This window comes from Euleptes europaea, chromosome 17 (genome assembly GCF_029931775.1).
Source record: "Euleptes europaea isolate rEulEur1 chromosome 17, rEulEur1.hap1, whole genome shotgun sequence".
Classification (NCBI taxonomy): domain Eukaryota; kingdom Metazoa; phylum Chordata; class Lepidosauria; order Squamata; family Sphaerodactylidae; genus Euleptes; species Euleptes europaea.
The window spans coordinates 43,461,497-43,477,554 of NC_079328.1; the positions used below are offsets into that span (position 1 = coordinate 43,461,497).

The window sequence follows — 16,058 nt, forward strand, 5'->3', positions numbered from 1 at the left end:
CCATTGTGCTGTTTTAACTATTTTTAAAAATAAATTTTATCTTGACATAGCGCCTTAAATAAATTATATTTTCACTATCAATTGATTTTATTTATCCCAACCAACCTTGGGTACCCAGCTTCTGTTTTTTAGATTGGGTTTCATTCCCCTTTTCTTTTTTCTTTGGCAATTCAAAGAGAACCAGAAAGCCTTTGGCCATTTATGCAGGGCTGTTTCCCCATGGTCACCCCTGCCGACTGCTTCGGGGGTTCCTTTTGATTATGCATGCCTTTCCCGACTGTCAGAGGTCGCCCCATTCTCCCTGTGTGTTTCTGTGCATTTTGCTCACGTTTTCTGGATTGTGGCGAAAACTGCATCTGGAAAAGACAGGAAAAATATGCAGAAATGCGCAGGAAGAGCGAGGTGACCTCTGATGGTTGAGAAAGGCATGCATAATACAAAGGAAGCCCCAAAGCAGTCTGTGGGGTGTCTGCGAGGGAAATAGCCCTGCATAAATGGCCTTTGAAATGCATCCTACCTCTTCCATAACGGAATAGCTGGCTAGAGAAAGAAGCATCCTTTATGCTCAAGGAGAAACACAGCGAAGAAGAAGAAGAAGAAGAAGAAGAAGAAGAGGAAGAAGAAGAAGAAGAAGAAGAAGAAGAAGAGGAGGAGGAGGAGGAGGAGGAGGAGGAGATGGTTTTTATATGCCGACTTTCTCTACTACTTCAGGGAGACTCAAACCGGCTTACAATCACCTTCCCTTCCCCTCCCCAAACAGACACCCTGTGAGGTAGGTGGGGCTGAGAGAGCTCTAACAGAGCTGTAACTTGCCCAAGGCCACCCAGCTGGTTTCATGTGGAGGAGTGGGATAACAAATCCAGTTCACCAGAATAGCCTCTGCTGCTCATGTGGAGGAGTGGGGGAATCAAACCCAGTTCTCCAGATCAGAGTCCACTGCTCCAAACCAGCGCTCTTAACCACTACACCATGCTGGGTTGCCAACTCCAACTTGGGAAATTCCTGGAAATTTGAGAGCAGTGCCTGGGAGGGGCAGAGTTGGGGAATGAGGGAGATTGGCGAGGATGGGATACCATAGAATCCACTCTTTGAAGCTGCCGTTTTCTCCAGGGTCATTTATCTTTAAGGGCACTTTCACACATGCCAAATAATGCTCTTTCAATCCACTTCTAGTACGCTTTAATGATCGTTTGCAAGTGGATGTTGCCAGTTCACACAGTAAAATCCAGCTTCAAAGTGCATTGAAAGTGGATTGAAAGTGCATTATTCAGCATGTGTGAAAGTGCCCAGTAATCTGGAGACTGGTTATAATTATGGGAGAACACCAGTCACTTCTTGGAGGATGGAAACCCTATGAAGATTTCAGCAAGGTTCCTTCCTTCTGTTTATTCAAGGAAATAATTTGGGGGTATCACATTGGCATCTGTAGCCCTCTCCCACTAGGGATGCCAGCCTCCAGGTGGGACCTAGGGATCCCCCAGAATTATAGCTCATCTCCAGACTACAGAGATCAGTTATCCTGGGGGAAATGGATGCTTTGGAGGGTGGACTCTATGACATTCCTTCCTGGGCTCTATCCCCAAATGTCCAGGAGTTTCCTGATCTGGATATGGCAACCCTACACCCACCTATCCCTCTCTGGTGTCCAGGGAGGACCTGGCAACCTTATCATCCACACACCCTCCAGGTTTCCCATACCAAACACTTATGTCGTCTAAATCACCAATAAAGGAATAGGGGGTATTAAGTCTTCATGCTCCAAATTCAGTGAAAGACGCCCTGCTGAAGGTCCCCCCACCCCACCCCGAGTAGGGACTGCAGGATTTGACCCATAATATTTGAAACTTAATAACATGTTTGGATTGCAGCAACATATGTTAAAGTTTACCGTTTGTCCATAGAAAGAAAAGAATAAGGGTACTTATTGTGGGGGGAAATCGATCACCACTTTTGAGACACCCTTTAATTGTGGGTTAGGGCTTTCTTTATTCTGGGTGCCAGCTGTTGTTTCAAAACTATAAATGGAAGACAACAGGGCCGGGGGTAAACGCTTAATTCCTTTCTCTCCAATAGCAAACATTAACCGCCGGGCTGGCATTTGGACCACCTGCAATGTGTTAGTCATTACAAAGGTCACTGTTACTGAGCATTTTCAACTGTGAATAGCTTCAGATTAAATTAGGTGTAAAAAAAGTCATTTCCTCTGTGTGATAAACTAAAAACACCTGCAGCCCGGCTCAAGTGTAAGAGGAGACACAAACAGAGCTCTCCCAAGCATCTGCCGACCAGGGAAACCTAAGCATTGCTTGGTTTTGCCTAGTAAGACCTCTCTGTAGCTGGCATACATCTTTGCCTTGAATGGCTCCATGACAGGCAGAGATTCGTCAGGTGACGCGTTTCCCAGCATGCATCTGGGTCCCTTCGCATGGATTCCAGGATGCCAAAGGAATGGAAAATCCAGGCCACCTGCTGAAGGTCTGATTCTTTGCCAAGGGAACAGCTCGATTTGAGCCCAGTAACACCTTGAACACATGAACACATGAAGCCGCCTTATGCTGAATCAGAGCCTTGGTCCATCAAAGTCAGTATTGCAGACTCAGGCCTGCAGCGGCTCTCCAGGGTCTCAGGCAGAGGTCTTTCAGATCACCTACTCGCCCAGTCCCTTTAACTGGAGATGCCGGGGATTGAACCTGGGACCTTCTGCATGCCAAGCAGATGCTCTACCACTGAGCCACAGCCCCTCCACTAAGCAGCTCTCCAGGGTCTCAGGCAGAGAAAGGTCTTTCACATCACCTATTCGCCTAGTCCCTTTAACTGGAGATGCCGGGAATTGAACCTGGGACCTTCTGCATGCCAAGCAGATGCTCTACCACTGAGCTATGGCCCTTCCCCTTAGAGACCAACAAGATTTCCAGGGGATAAGCTTTCAAGTTCCCTTCATCAGATACCAGTTGGGATGGAGATCTCTGAGTCCTTATATCCCAGTCAGAAGGTGGGAGGGGTGTTGCAAAGAAGGAACTCAGGCTGTCAAAGTACAATGTGCACAGGAATCAGCTAGATTAGAGCAGAAGAGAAATGCTTAGAGACAGAACAATAGCATTGAAGATGCTGCTGGATTTGAATCTAGCTATTCTACTGCAGACCAACATGGCTACCCTCTGTAACTAACTTTGCCAAAGGATGTACGCATATTTTATTACTGCCCTGCATCTTTTGTCTCTTCTGCTTTCCATATCCCTCACACTATTCAGCAGTGCCCTGAGCTGGATGGCCCAGGCTAGTCTGATGTCGTGCAGTGTCGGCCCTGGTTAGTTTTTGGATGGGAGACCACCAAGGAATACCAGGGTTGCTATTGCAGATGAAGGCACTGGCAAAACACCCCTGTCAGTCTCTTGCCTTGAAAACCCCATAAGGGGTTGCGGTAAGTCGGCTGCGACTTGTCGGCACTCTACACACACACGTTAATCAGTGCCATAAAGGCATATTTCAGTATATTTCTCCAACAGAAGAGGCTGCTTTGAATGAGTTAGCAAAATCAACAGCCACCGCTGCCGACAGAAATGCCAACATTAAATGTCGGCGTTCTTTGCAGACCACAGGATACACATTATTAGCTGCACAAAACAGAGGCCTATTTGCGTGCCTTGACGAAAGTGGTTGGCTGGACAACGTAGATGTTTGCTTTAAAGAAGAAAAGTATACAGGAACAAGGGATGAATAGTTGAAAATGTGCGTTTGTGTGTGTGCTGTCAAGTCACAGCTGACCCCATAAGGTTTTCAAGGCAAGAGACATTTGGAGGGAGTTTGCCACTGCCTGCCTCCACGTGGGCTGAGAGAGACCTGTGACTGGCCCAAGGTCACCCTGCAGGCTTCATGTGGAGGAGTGGGGAATCAAACCTGGATTTCCAGATTAGAGTCCGCCGCTCTTAACCACTACACCATCTCACATAAGTCCTGTTCACAAGTTATAGTGAACACACATATGAACTGTGTACAGTGTACACTTGATTTTTTCTTGATACGCACATGGAGTAATTCTCATGTTACATTCCACATGTGTTCAGCTGAACATGTGATGCAAACAGCATATTTATCTCGGTACTGGTCCCCGGTTTCATTTGTAATGTGAATGCATGGCTCTTTCTTACAAACAGATGTATGCTCTTACAGGCAGGATGTAACTTGTGAACAAGGCTGCTGTGTACAATGCACACTTGACGTTTCTTTATATGCATGTTGAGAAATTCTGCTATTACATTCAACGTATGTACAGCTGAATGTTTGATACAAACCCCACATATATGCAGGTTTCCATTGCAAAGTGAATGCACGTTGACTCTGTAAGAAGTATAGTTAGGGTTGCCAACTCTGGGTTGTGAAATACCTGGAGTTTGGGGGATGGACCCTGAGGAGGGCGAGGTTTGGGGAAGGGAGGGACCTCAGCAGGGTATATTGTCATAGATCTTGGTTGTCTGGAGCTCAATTGTAATAGCGGGAGATCACCAGGTGCCATCTGGAGGTTGGCAACCCTAGCTGTAGTCATTGTAGTTTAGAGACGCATCGTTTTAGGAACAGAGAGGACGGGAATTTACAGAGGATCCATGCTGGCTAGGAGGGAGGAGCTGCTGGTGGTAGGACTGGAGAGCATTCAGGGAAGCTAGGAGAATACCGTGTTTGTCTGGCAATAAATTACAGGTTGAGTATCCCTTATCCGGACATCCGAAAACCAGAGCTTTTGAGCCAGCGTGCAGGCAGATCTGCACCGCCCCGGCCTCTCCTGACTTTTGAGAGGCCAGGCAGTGTGAATATGACTCACATCCATGCTGCTTGGCCTGCGAGGCCAGTCCGCATGAGTCTGACTCACATCCACTCTACCCAGCCTCTCCAAAGTCTGGTGAGATAGTGACACCTTTGCTTTCGGATGGTTCACTGTACACAAAATTATTGAAAAAAATCTTGTAGGTTGTAGGCAGGCCCCTTCCTTTGGAACTCCCTGCCTCTGGAAGTTTGGTAGATAAGAGTTTCTCTTCCTTTTCGCAAAAAAACCCAAAAACGTTACCAGCTTCACAGGGCTTTCAGTGGTTAGATTAAGCCAGGTATTTTTACTGTCGTTTTGGCGTTTTACTTATTTTCACAGTCTGTCCTTTGCCATTTGGTTAGACATTTTCACTATTGGATGTTAGATTGAGGCCCCGGCACTGCAAATGCTTTTGATCGTGAGCGTGCGATTATTTATTATTATTTTTTGCAGACTGCCTTGGAACCTTTCGAGGCTGACACAGTCCATGAATACAGTAAGGAAATGCAATGCAAAATAAATAATCAGCCCAAGGCTTTGTGGAAAAGGAGGGAGTCGGTGGACCAGCGGAAGAGGTTCTGGGGAAAAAAAGAGTCTGGCATTTCGGGCAGCTGGACTTAGGCTGGGATTTTTATCCTTTCCTCAGCTTTGTGTGTTTGGAGACTTTGTGTTGCTCTGCTCTCTCTCACACACACATACACACACATTCTCTTTTCTTTCCTGAAAGGAGTGGGGAACCCTCAGCTGATTATCTGAAAATAAACACCCGCTACCACAATTCCCCCCCTTCTCTTGTGGTCCCTGAACATTTTCGCCACAGTTGTTTTCAAAATCAGCATTCATAATGTAATAATAGAGCCTGTCAATACCCTCCATTAAGATTTTTCCCCCCCTTGGCCCTAATTTAATGGTCCCCTGAGCTCCGTTAAATGGCTTGATTAAGATGAACGGTATACTCTCCCCATTCGGTTGGCATTTGTGCTTCAGTGTTTTTCTTTATTTACGGCCTTTCCCCCCTGTTTCTCCCCCTTCCGCTTGCTAGTCCATATTTGAGCCCCCCACCCCATTAGATAGCTACACAGGCATTTCATTCCGTGCTGGGCTGCATTTTCACATCAGCGGCAACTTTCGGTGCGCTCGGTCGACCGATTTCCAAAATGTTACAAAACAAAGTGGAGTCCAACAGAAGCTCGGGACTGTTGAGAGCGCAGGGAAATGAGATGCAGACCTTACAAACATTCACTCTTTTGCTGCTGCAACAACCTATTCCCTGGGCGAGACGCCCGAGCACCGAGGTTTTCAAACATTCTGCAGTCAGGAAATCCTTTTCGCATCCCATTATCTGACAAGGAACTCCTGGCTGCCTTCTAGGGTTGGCAGGTCCCTCTTCGCCACTGGCGGGATATTTTGGGGGCAGAACCTGGGTAGGGCGGGGTTTGGGGAGGGGAGGGACTCCAATGCCATAGAGTCCAATTGCCAAAGCGGTCATTTTCTCCAGCCGAGCGGATCTCTATCGACAGGAGATCAGTTGTAATGGCAGGAGATCTCCATCTAGTTCCTGGAGGTTGGCAACCCTACCGCCTGCAGCAGAAGTCTAGCTTGTCACAGCGGATTATGAAACGCACTTTTTAGCCCACTAAAGGTAGACCAATCAACCAATCAATAATCTGGTTCTCGAAGGTTATCCGGGCTGTGTAACCGTGGTCTTGGTATTTTCTTTCCTGACGTTTTGCCTGCAGCTGTGGCCGGCATCTTCAGAGTAACACTGAAGGACAGTGTCTCCTCTGTCCTTCCGTGTTACTCCTCTGAAGATGCCTGCCACAGCTGCGGGCGAAACGTCAGGAAAGAAAATACCAAGACCACGGTTACACAGCCCGGATAACCTACAAGAACCAATGAACTCTGACCGTGAAAGCCTTCGACAAATCAATAATCTATTTGCAGTCATAGACCATCAAATAAGACAAATTTGCATAGTAAGGTAGACCATACTGAGGGTGAAGGCAGCAGGTATATTGTCCCACCAGGAGCAGTGATTTATAGGGTGGCCAACTCTGGGTTGACAAATTTCTGGAGATTTGGGGGGGGGGACCTGGGGAGGGACTTCAGCCGAGTGCATGTCCACCCTTCAAAGCAGCCCTTTTCATCACAAACTTTTTCATCACTAGGGTTGCCAACTTCCAGGTACTAGCTGGAGATCTCCTGATATTACAACTGATCTCCAGCCGATAGAGATCAGTTTCCCTGGAGAAAATGGATGCTTTGGCAATTGGACTCTATGGCACTGAAGTCCCTTCCCTCCCCCAAACCCTTCCCTCCTCAGGCTCTGCCCCAAACACCTCCCACCGGTGGCAAAGAGGGACCTGGCAACCCTATTCATCACCAATATAATGCATATAAGCAATCAATCAAGTATCTTTATTGGCATAAACTAATGCATATAAGATTTATACCTAATAACTAACTTTGTAATACTAAATCTTAAAACTAACCAGTTTTCTTACTATTTATGCAGACCTTACATTGCATGTAAATAATACAGTTCCCTTTTATTTTTTTTAAGCAGGATCTCTCTCGTCATGCTGAGACCATGCTCAGGGGGAAAACCCTTTTTAGCTTTTAGGACGGTGAACCAAGAATGGTGTTTAAATGGGATAAAGGGAAACCATTCATAGACTTTCGATTACACATGGGACAAGAGATGTTGCTGTGGTTTTGAATTCCGCAGACTTCCCCATTCCTTTCTTTGAATCCCGGCCTGCGGCGACCGCTTCCGGTGAGAGAGGTGGGCTCTGCCTCTGGGTTTGGGTCTCTAGCTCCACCTACCTTTCCTGCCACTCAACAGAACGTGAGGGCAGGCAACAGAAATGCTGCATGCCACCCGGGCCCCTGCTGGTGGGATCACATTTGTACGGTTTGCAGATTCCCCTGCCAGCAAAGGCAATAGAGATCACATTACCAGCTGGTATACATTAGTGCTGTTCCAAAGTCCCATGTCGAGCTCCCAGCCCTTGTGTCAGCTGGGGATTTGGTTCACGGGCTGAAGCTCAATTACGTCTTACCTAGGATTTCCAGCAGACGCTTCCCTCCGCGTCTTCTTATATTCTGCTGAGCCAGCTCGCAAGAACAGCATGCGGCCGCTCGGTTCAGACAGATTATTGAATGGGCTGAGAAGCATCCAGGGTGAAGCTCTTAACTCGTCGGAGAGGTCACGCATGCCAAGAGGGACGGCTTCCCTCATTGCGCTGAGTAAAGGCCTCGAGCCGCAAATTGTCCCATCCATCTCAAAACACTGAGTCAGGAAAACCCAGTTCTTACAGTTAGATGTATAGTAGGGTTGCCGACCTCCAGGTGTTGGCTGGAAATCTCCTGCTATTACAACTGATCTCCAGATGACAGGGATCAGTTCCCCTGGAGAAAATGGCCGCTTTGGCCATTATACTCTATGGCATTGAAGGCTCTCCTCTGTCCAAACCCTGCCCTCCTCAACCTCCACCCCCAAAATCTCCAGGTAATTTCCAATCTGGAGCTGGCAACCCTAATGTAGAGTCTAGGGTTGCCAACCTCCAGGTGGCACCTGGAGCTCTTCTGGTATTACAACTGATCTCCCTACTACATTGATCAGTTCTCCTGGAGAAAATGGCTGCTTTGGAAGGTGGACTCTATGGCATTATACCCTGTTGAAGTCCCTTCCCAAACTCCACCCCCCCTCAGGCTCCACACTCAAAATCTCCAGCTATTTTCCAACGCAGAGCTGGCAACCCTAATGTAGACTGTTGACTCCAGTAAATGGGATTTCCTAGATGCTGCCTGCTGCATTTCCTGAGTTTCTTGGACAGGTGTTGTCCAAACTGCATGTTACCTGGCCACAAGGTTTCCAACCTCTTGTGAAGCCTGGAGATCTCCCAGTATTACAACTGATCCCGAGACAACAGAGATCAGATTTCCTGAAGAAAATGGCTGTTTTGGGAGGTGGACTCTATGACATTATTCCCAGCTGAAGTCCTTCCCTTCCCCAAGCCCTGCCCTACCCAGACCCCCCCTCCAAAATCTCCAGGTATTTCCCAACCTGGAGCTTTAATTCAGAGATGAACGAATGAAGGTAAACTTTTTTTCCCTTGGTCAGTTGTTTATGAGTATGGTTTCCAGGTCCCTCTTTGCCACCGGCGGGATGTTTTGTGGGCAGAGAATTGCTTTCTCCAATCCAAATGAGCATCTATGGGTCTTCTTTTGCGTATAATTTGGTATATTTTTCCATATTGTGGATTCCTAGCAAGCCAAAGTCCACTTTGCAGTTGAAACTCACTCTTACGTAGTGGAAACTTAACGGGGGTGGATTTAGGCTGTCCCATTAAAAAAAAAACACTTACTGAAATTAGGGGGGAATTAAAAATAGAAGAAATGAATGCCATTTCTCTTTGGATGAGGAATGTTGTGTTTTGTTCTGTGTGCTGAATAGGGTTGCCAACCTCCAGGTGGTGGTAGGAGATCTCCTGCTATTACAACTGATCTCCAGCCAATAGAGAACAGATCACCTGGAGAAAATGGCAGCTTTGGCAATTGGACTCTATGGCATTGAAGTCCCTCCCCTCTCCTAACTTCGTCCTCTTCAGGATCGGCCCCAAAAACCTCCTGCCGGTGGTGAAGAGGGACCTGGCAACCCTAGTGCTGAAGCTGAAAGGGCTATCTTTTAAATTAAAGTATAAATGAATAGTTCTTCTGAATACTTCTGAGTAAATCTGCATGGGATTGGGATGCAGGAGACATATGTAAGGTAAATAGATCGTAAGTGGGCAGGATTGCTAGTCGAAGGGACTGTTTGACTGGATCTATTAAGAAGGCAAGGGAATTTTGAGGCAAATTCCTCACAAGTTAGAAAGCAAGCATCTACTTATCCACAAAGCTATATACTGGATAGGAAAGACTGAAGCTACTCTGTCCCTGAGGGATTTTATTTACCTCCTCTCCCACTTGGCTCATGCTAGATTACTGGATGTTTTAGACCACACGATGCCACATGCTTTAATTGGTTTACATTTTGTTTTAAAAATCAAGTAACATTTTAAAAACGGAAAGATTCTCCTTCATTTGGATTCCAGAAGAACAGCGCTGTTATTCTGCAACGGTCAAAGTACTCCGTATACTGAGATGCAATGAAGCATGGGTTCTGGGGAAATTCGGAGGGAAGCAAAGCAGTTTTGAGAAGACTCGCAAACTTTCTGGAGGGAAGTCAACACATCACTGCTTTGCCGTTCCTCCCCTCTGAAAACCAAATTTGAAGAAAAATTGGAAACGTCTTCCTTCTCCAAAACGTTTTGTGGGATTTCTGGGATAGAATCGAATTGAGGAGAAACGGCAGAATTATGTTCAGGGATCAACTTTTTTTTTTAAAAAAAATGCCCATCCTTTTCCCCTGGGAACCTTGCAAATTAAACATCTATAAATAACAACAGCATCATGAAATGTCAGAAGGGGTGGAGGGAAATCTGAGAGGGGGATTTTTTTAAAAAAAACCCAACCAACCAGTGGGTCAAAGGAAATCAAATGGTGAAGTGACAACACACCCTTCATTCAAGCGAATGACATTTCCACCCCGCAAAAAAGGACTTCATTTTTGCTCTTTAGAACGGCTTTGCTTTTCTGAATTCAAATATTGAGGGCTTCCCCCCCTCCCATTTGATCTTCCCACCACAATTACGGGAGCTCAATTATGCCTTTGCATATGTCAGGTACACTACGGTCTAATTTAATCTTCATTACACATTGCCATATTGCAATTATATATGCTATCGGAGTGTTAACACATATTTAAACCTGTTATTCCATTGTCACTGATTTACAAAGAGCTACCTGGAAGAAGAAGAAAAAACAGCTGTCATAATTATAAGCTCATTCAGCTCCACTTTAATACTGGAACCTCCGGATAAATTGCAGATGAACTCTGGTCATGTCCTGAAATTTATGTAGCGATACCACTGCACTAATACTGTGATTCATTATAGATTGCTGATGCGGTTTTTTCTCTCTTCCATTCCAGGATTTTGTGATAAAATTATATTAATGCCATATGGTAAAGAGATTAATGAATTTGCACAAGGAAATGGGGGGGGAATGAGTTCCTTTGTAAGACGATTGGGGGGAAATTACATATAGGTAATTAAAAAGAATTACTCAAACCTTGTACAACCTCATTTACATTAAATTAATTTGTCGGGCTTCATTTCTAATAATTGATCACTCTTGGCAAATTATAAAGGGCTTCTTCATTCGTATGAACTATGACTGCAGAGGTGCGGATCCTGAGGTATTATGAACTATCGAGGGGGTCCCTGTGGGTTCATATTAATTAAGGTTTAACAGTTTGGAAAATTGTAGCAATATTTTATGATTCATGTAATTAAACTCTAACGAAATGTCACAACTGCTAGTTATTTCTGTGCCGGTAATTTATATCACATCCTTGTTTCAAAGGAGCTTGAAGTAATGCAATATTCTTAAACACACAGACAATCAAGGAGGGAATTTCCAAGTTAGTTTCAGAGATCAAAAAATAACGATATTACCTTCTGCTTTCTGTTCCTAAATCAGAAAGTGATGCCATCTGATTGAGCAAATTGAAGTAAATGTTATTTAATAGCGCATGGTTTGGCTAGTAAATACAGTATTTGATTCTTCAGTCTATTCAGTACCAGGCTATATAGGTAAGACCAAAAAAACCCTCTGTACATGGCACGGAGGAATACTATTGCTTCACATGTTCCAGCCCTGAGTTTTAGTACCTGGCTCAGATTAAACTTGGCATTAAAGTCTGCTTGTCAATATTCCCTTCTACTCCTTGCCTCCCCAAAAAGTTCTTTGGTTTCTGTGACATCACAGCAGATCAGCCAATGGCTAGTCAGAAATTCAAAGAATGACAGTTGCTTGAAAGCATTCTGTTACTACTGCTGAAATCTAGTAGATTATATGATTACACACAACACATCTGCCCATACAAACAAGGTCTATTGAACTACTTTTAAAAAAATCAGTAATTCCTTTATTTATTTATTTTTACTTTTTAGAGATGAGAGTAAATTTCAAAAACAGTCTAGCTCTGTTTGAAAATCCCCATTTCAGTTTCGTTTCCCCCTTATGAGGAACGAGCCTGTAAGTCTCCTTGTTTGTTCCTTTCTCCTGCTAAATTTATCTGGTTAAAATTCACATGTTTTCTATGTTATTTTTTATTTTTTTATTTTTTGGAACCAAGTCAGTTTATTGGGCATGAGCTACAACAAAAATTGATTTTTTTTACAGTCATGGACAGTGTTAGGGATAAACCAAAGACACATGCAAGGTCAAACAAAAAACTCGAGTCCCAGTGAGGCATTAATGGCAGGCTTCTAGTTCTCATTGTCACTTTCCCCCAGGGTGTGCTTGTCGAACAGGTACTCTGCCATTCCAGATTGTGGTGCCCCCATCTTGCGCAGATTGGTCACATGATCACCCAGCTCCTTGATAGATTTGACCTGCTCATCCAGATAGTGCGTTTCAATGAAATCACATAAATGAGGATCATTTTTTTCAGTTGCCAGTTTATGCAGTTCCAGCAGAGACTGGTTCACGTTCTTCTCCAAGTGCAAAGAACACTCCATTGCCGTCAGCCCACTCTCCCAATCATCACGATCTGGTTTCTTGATGTCCTGTAGGAAAATACGACCACCCCTCTGGTTCTGCAGCTTCATAAGTTTCTCTGCATGCTCGCGCTCCTCACGGGACTGGTGCAAGAAGTACTTGGCAAAGTTCTTCAGAGCCACGTCATCACGGTCAAAGTAGTAGGACATGCTGAGGTACACGTAGGATGCGTAAAGCTCCAGGTTGATCTGCCGGTTGATGGCCGCCTCGCAGTCCTGGTGGTAGTTCTGGCGCACCTGGGAAGGAGACGAAGCCATGGCGGCGCGGCTGTGAGGCGAGGAAGACGAGGCCGGGCGGGAGGGCGGGGGGGCTGAGGAAGTTCCGTCCAATCACTGTTGAAGCAGGAACCTCCGCAGCTCCGTCTCGCAGGCCGTTTTCTATGTTATTTTTGAGTCAGTTGTGAATAGGTGGCATAGACAAGAGAATCACACATAAATGGCATACAACTGGTGTGTATACATTCATGGTGTATAGATGGTGTAGCCAAAAAGAAAAAGAAAAAACCCAAAAGAATAAGTAACAACAGCCATAGAAGGAGGTGACCCAAAACTGGTGTGAATGACCAGATAACAAAATCAAAGAGAGACAAAATGGCCATTATGCTCATCCCTGGGTTGCCAGGTCCCTCTTCGCCACAGGCGGGAGGTTTCTGGGGCAGAGCCTGAGGAGGGCGGGGTTTGAGGAAGGGAGGGACTTCAATGCCATAGAGTCCAATGGCCAAAGTGGCCATTTTCTCCAGGTGAACTGATCTCTGTTGGCTGGAGATCAGTTATAATAGCAGGAGGTCTCCAGCTAGTACCTGGAGATGGGCCACCCTACTGCTCATCCATCTTTCATATTTTGAGCCCATCTTTCTTCCATACAAAGTTCTCCCCAAATTCCCTTTTTATCCTCATAACAACCTTCTTAGGGTGGTTGAGCTGAAAGAAACTGGCTGAGTTGAACTGAAAAAAACACCCAATTGGTTGGTTGAGCTGAAAGAAACTGGCTGGTCCAAAGTCACCCAATGGACTTCTTGGCCAAGTGGAGATTTGAATCAGAGTCAGCCCCGTCCTAGTCTTACAGTCTAACCCAGGGGGGTCAAACATATGGCCCAAGGGCCGGATCTGGCCCCTTGAGAGCTCTCATGCAGCCCGCGAGCCAGCCGAGGCAGCCAACCCACCCACCCCAGCCTCAATCTGGGCTGGCGAGGAAAGGCCCTGCCCAACCAAGTGACATTTATGTCATATCCAGCCCTTGTAACAAATGAGTTCGACACCCCTGCTCTAACCATTACACCATACTGGTTCCCATGCATCCTTAGTTCAGGAACAACTGGCAAGATTTTTAAGGTAAGTCCAAAATGGGCTCCTGTGCATTTGTAAAGCCACCCTAAAACAATCTCGATGCAAGTGCCTGTATTGCTATTTACTTATTTGTTCACTTAATTTATACCCTACCTTTCTCTCCAATGGAGGACCCAAAGTGGATTACATCATTCTCTTCTCCTTAATTTATCCTCACAACAACCCTGTGAGGTATGTTAGGCTGAGGGAAAGCAACTGGCCCAAGGTCACCCAGCAAGCTTCCATGGCAGGGTGGGGATTTGAACCTGCGTCTCCCAGATCTTAGTCTGTTACTCTCGCCCCTCCATCACATTGGCTCATTACGATCATATCAAGATGTCTTTTCACTGCCCAGTTTTTGTAAGGACATGGCCCACCGCATGTGCCTCAGTTGCGCTTCCCAAGGGCTTTTCATGCCTTCCCACACCCCTCTTCCGGCACATGACATTGTTCATTTCAAAGTACAGTTTTTCGCCATGGTCTACTAGGTATTGCAGCTAACTATCTTCTCCCGTAGCTGGTTATGACAGATTTAATATTAATGGGAAAAACCGGGATTTATACTGCTTGACAAATGATGATAAATTGAAATCTTCGCACAACAATAATAATAAAAACAACCCCCACAAATATGCCATCTTCCTTCCTCCGGTCGCTCAAAAGTGACAAGCGGGAAGCCATTGTCGGGCTGGTTCCCACACCTACGCATATCACATTTATGATTTAATTCCCATCCTAACATCAGCCAAGGCAGATTAATAACCACCGTTGATGGTGGGGGGGGGGGAATGAATTCCTGGGTGTGTTTTCTTCTTGAGAGCATGTTATGATTGAAGTGGAAGGGACCAATTAAATCTCAAACTAGGCCTATGTTTTATACATGTAACACCTGTAGCTTGTTCCGCCTTCTGAATAGGCCCCTGGTGGCTTTTCGCCATAAAGCAAGACTGACAACGCGTCACGGCAGCTGCCACAGGTTTGATTAACGCAGACATTTCCCCTCCTAGCAAAAAAAGAAAAGAAAGAAAGAAAGAAAAGAGTGTTCTTTCACATAAAATGTAAGGTCGTGGCAGGCTGGAAGGTAAAACAGACTGGATGAAAAGGTCCAGAGAATTTGTTTCGTTATTTTTATTTGTGTCCCGTTTTTTAGCCCAACATTGGCTTCGAAGGCACCTCATGGGACTCATAGAATCATAGAGTGGGAAGGTACCACGAGGGTCATCTAGTCCAACCCCAAAAGACAAATGCAACCCCAAAAGACAATGCAAATAACAATTCAGAAACCAATGTTCGTTGGAAAGAGGAGGGGTCTCAGCTGGTTCCTTCATCACCGGCAGGAGGTTTTTGGGGCAGAACCTGAGGAGGGTTGGGTTTGGGGAGGGGAGGGACTTCAATGCCATAGAGTTCAATTGCCAAAGTGGTCATTTTTTCCAGGTGAACTGATGTCTATCGACTGGAGATCACTTGTAATAGCATGAGATCCCCAGCTAGTACCTGGAGGTTGGCAACCCTACCTACCTCTGATGGTTTCATATAAGCCAGTTAGAAACTTGAGGATTAGGGCTAACAATCGTTGGGAAATTGGGAATTTGGGAGTTGGGAAATTACAGGAGATTTGGGAATGAAGCCTGGGAATAGAAGAGTTTGGGGAGAGGAGGGACCTCAGCAGGGTATAATGCCATGGATACCACCATCCAAAGCAGCCATTTTCACCAGGGGAACTGATTAATGTAGTCTGGAGATCAGTTGTAATTCCAGGACCCCTCCAGGCCCTACCTTGAGATTGGCAAGCCTAGGTTGGCTCTTAGCTGAAACTGGATCTAGGCATCATGGACAAAAGACCTCACCGCTTATTGCTCATGGCCATCATTGATGACAGCCAGAGGTAGTGAGCCTCGACTGAAGCAATATCCAGCCAGTGCAACCAAAACATTATTTATTAACTATTTTTATTGCAGCTGTTAAACAGTCACAACTCCATATAACAAAGCAGCTTATACAAACAGGGCTCATGTATGATAAAGACTCAGAAATACTGAGTTGGCGCAATGATTGGTGGAGAATGGAAATGCTGTGAGCATAAGCATGAAGTGAGAAGATCCTGTTCAGTGGGAACATCTGCTAACTATTCTGGTTGGGCAATGTCCCTGTCAGATGGACGTCAGTTGAGTCCTTCTCTCCTCTCACAGTCCCTCACACTTCCTGGGAAACTGAGATGAAGAGAAGGCATCAGACTAATGGTCAATTGCATCTGTTTCCTGTCA

The 16,058-nt window shown here is 45.5% G+C and overlaps 1 protein-coding gene across 1 annotated transcript; it reads right to left on the reverse strand.

Moving 5' to 3' along the window:
* Positions 1–12,027: 12,027 nt before the first annotated feature.
* On the reverse strand, positions 12,028–12,738 carry LOC130488918 (ferritin heavy chain). Its single transcript, XM_056862598.1, has one exon. The coding sequence runs from the start codon at positions 12,724–12,726 to the stop codon at positions 12,178–12,180; it is 549 nt and encodes a 182-aa protein (XP_056718576.1). The 5' UTR covers positions 12,727–12,738; the 3' UTR covers positions 12,028–12,177.
* Between the last annotated feature and the right edge of the window lie 3,320 nt (positions 12,739–16,058).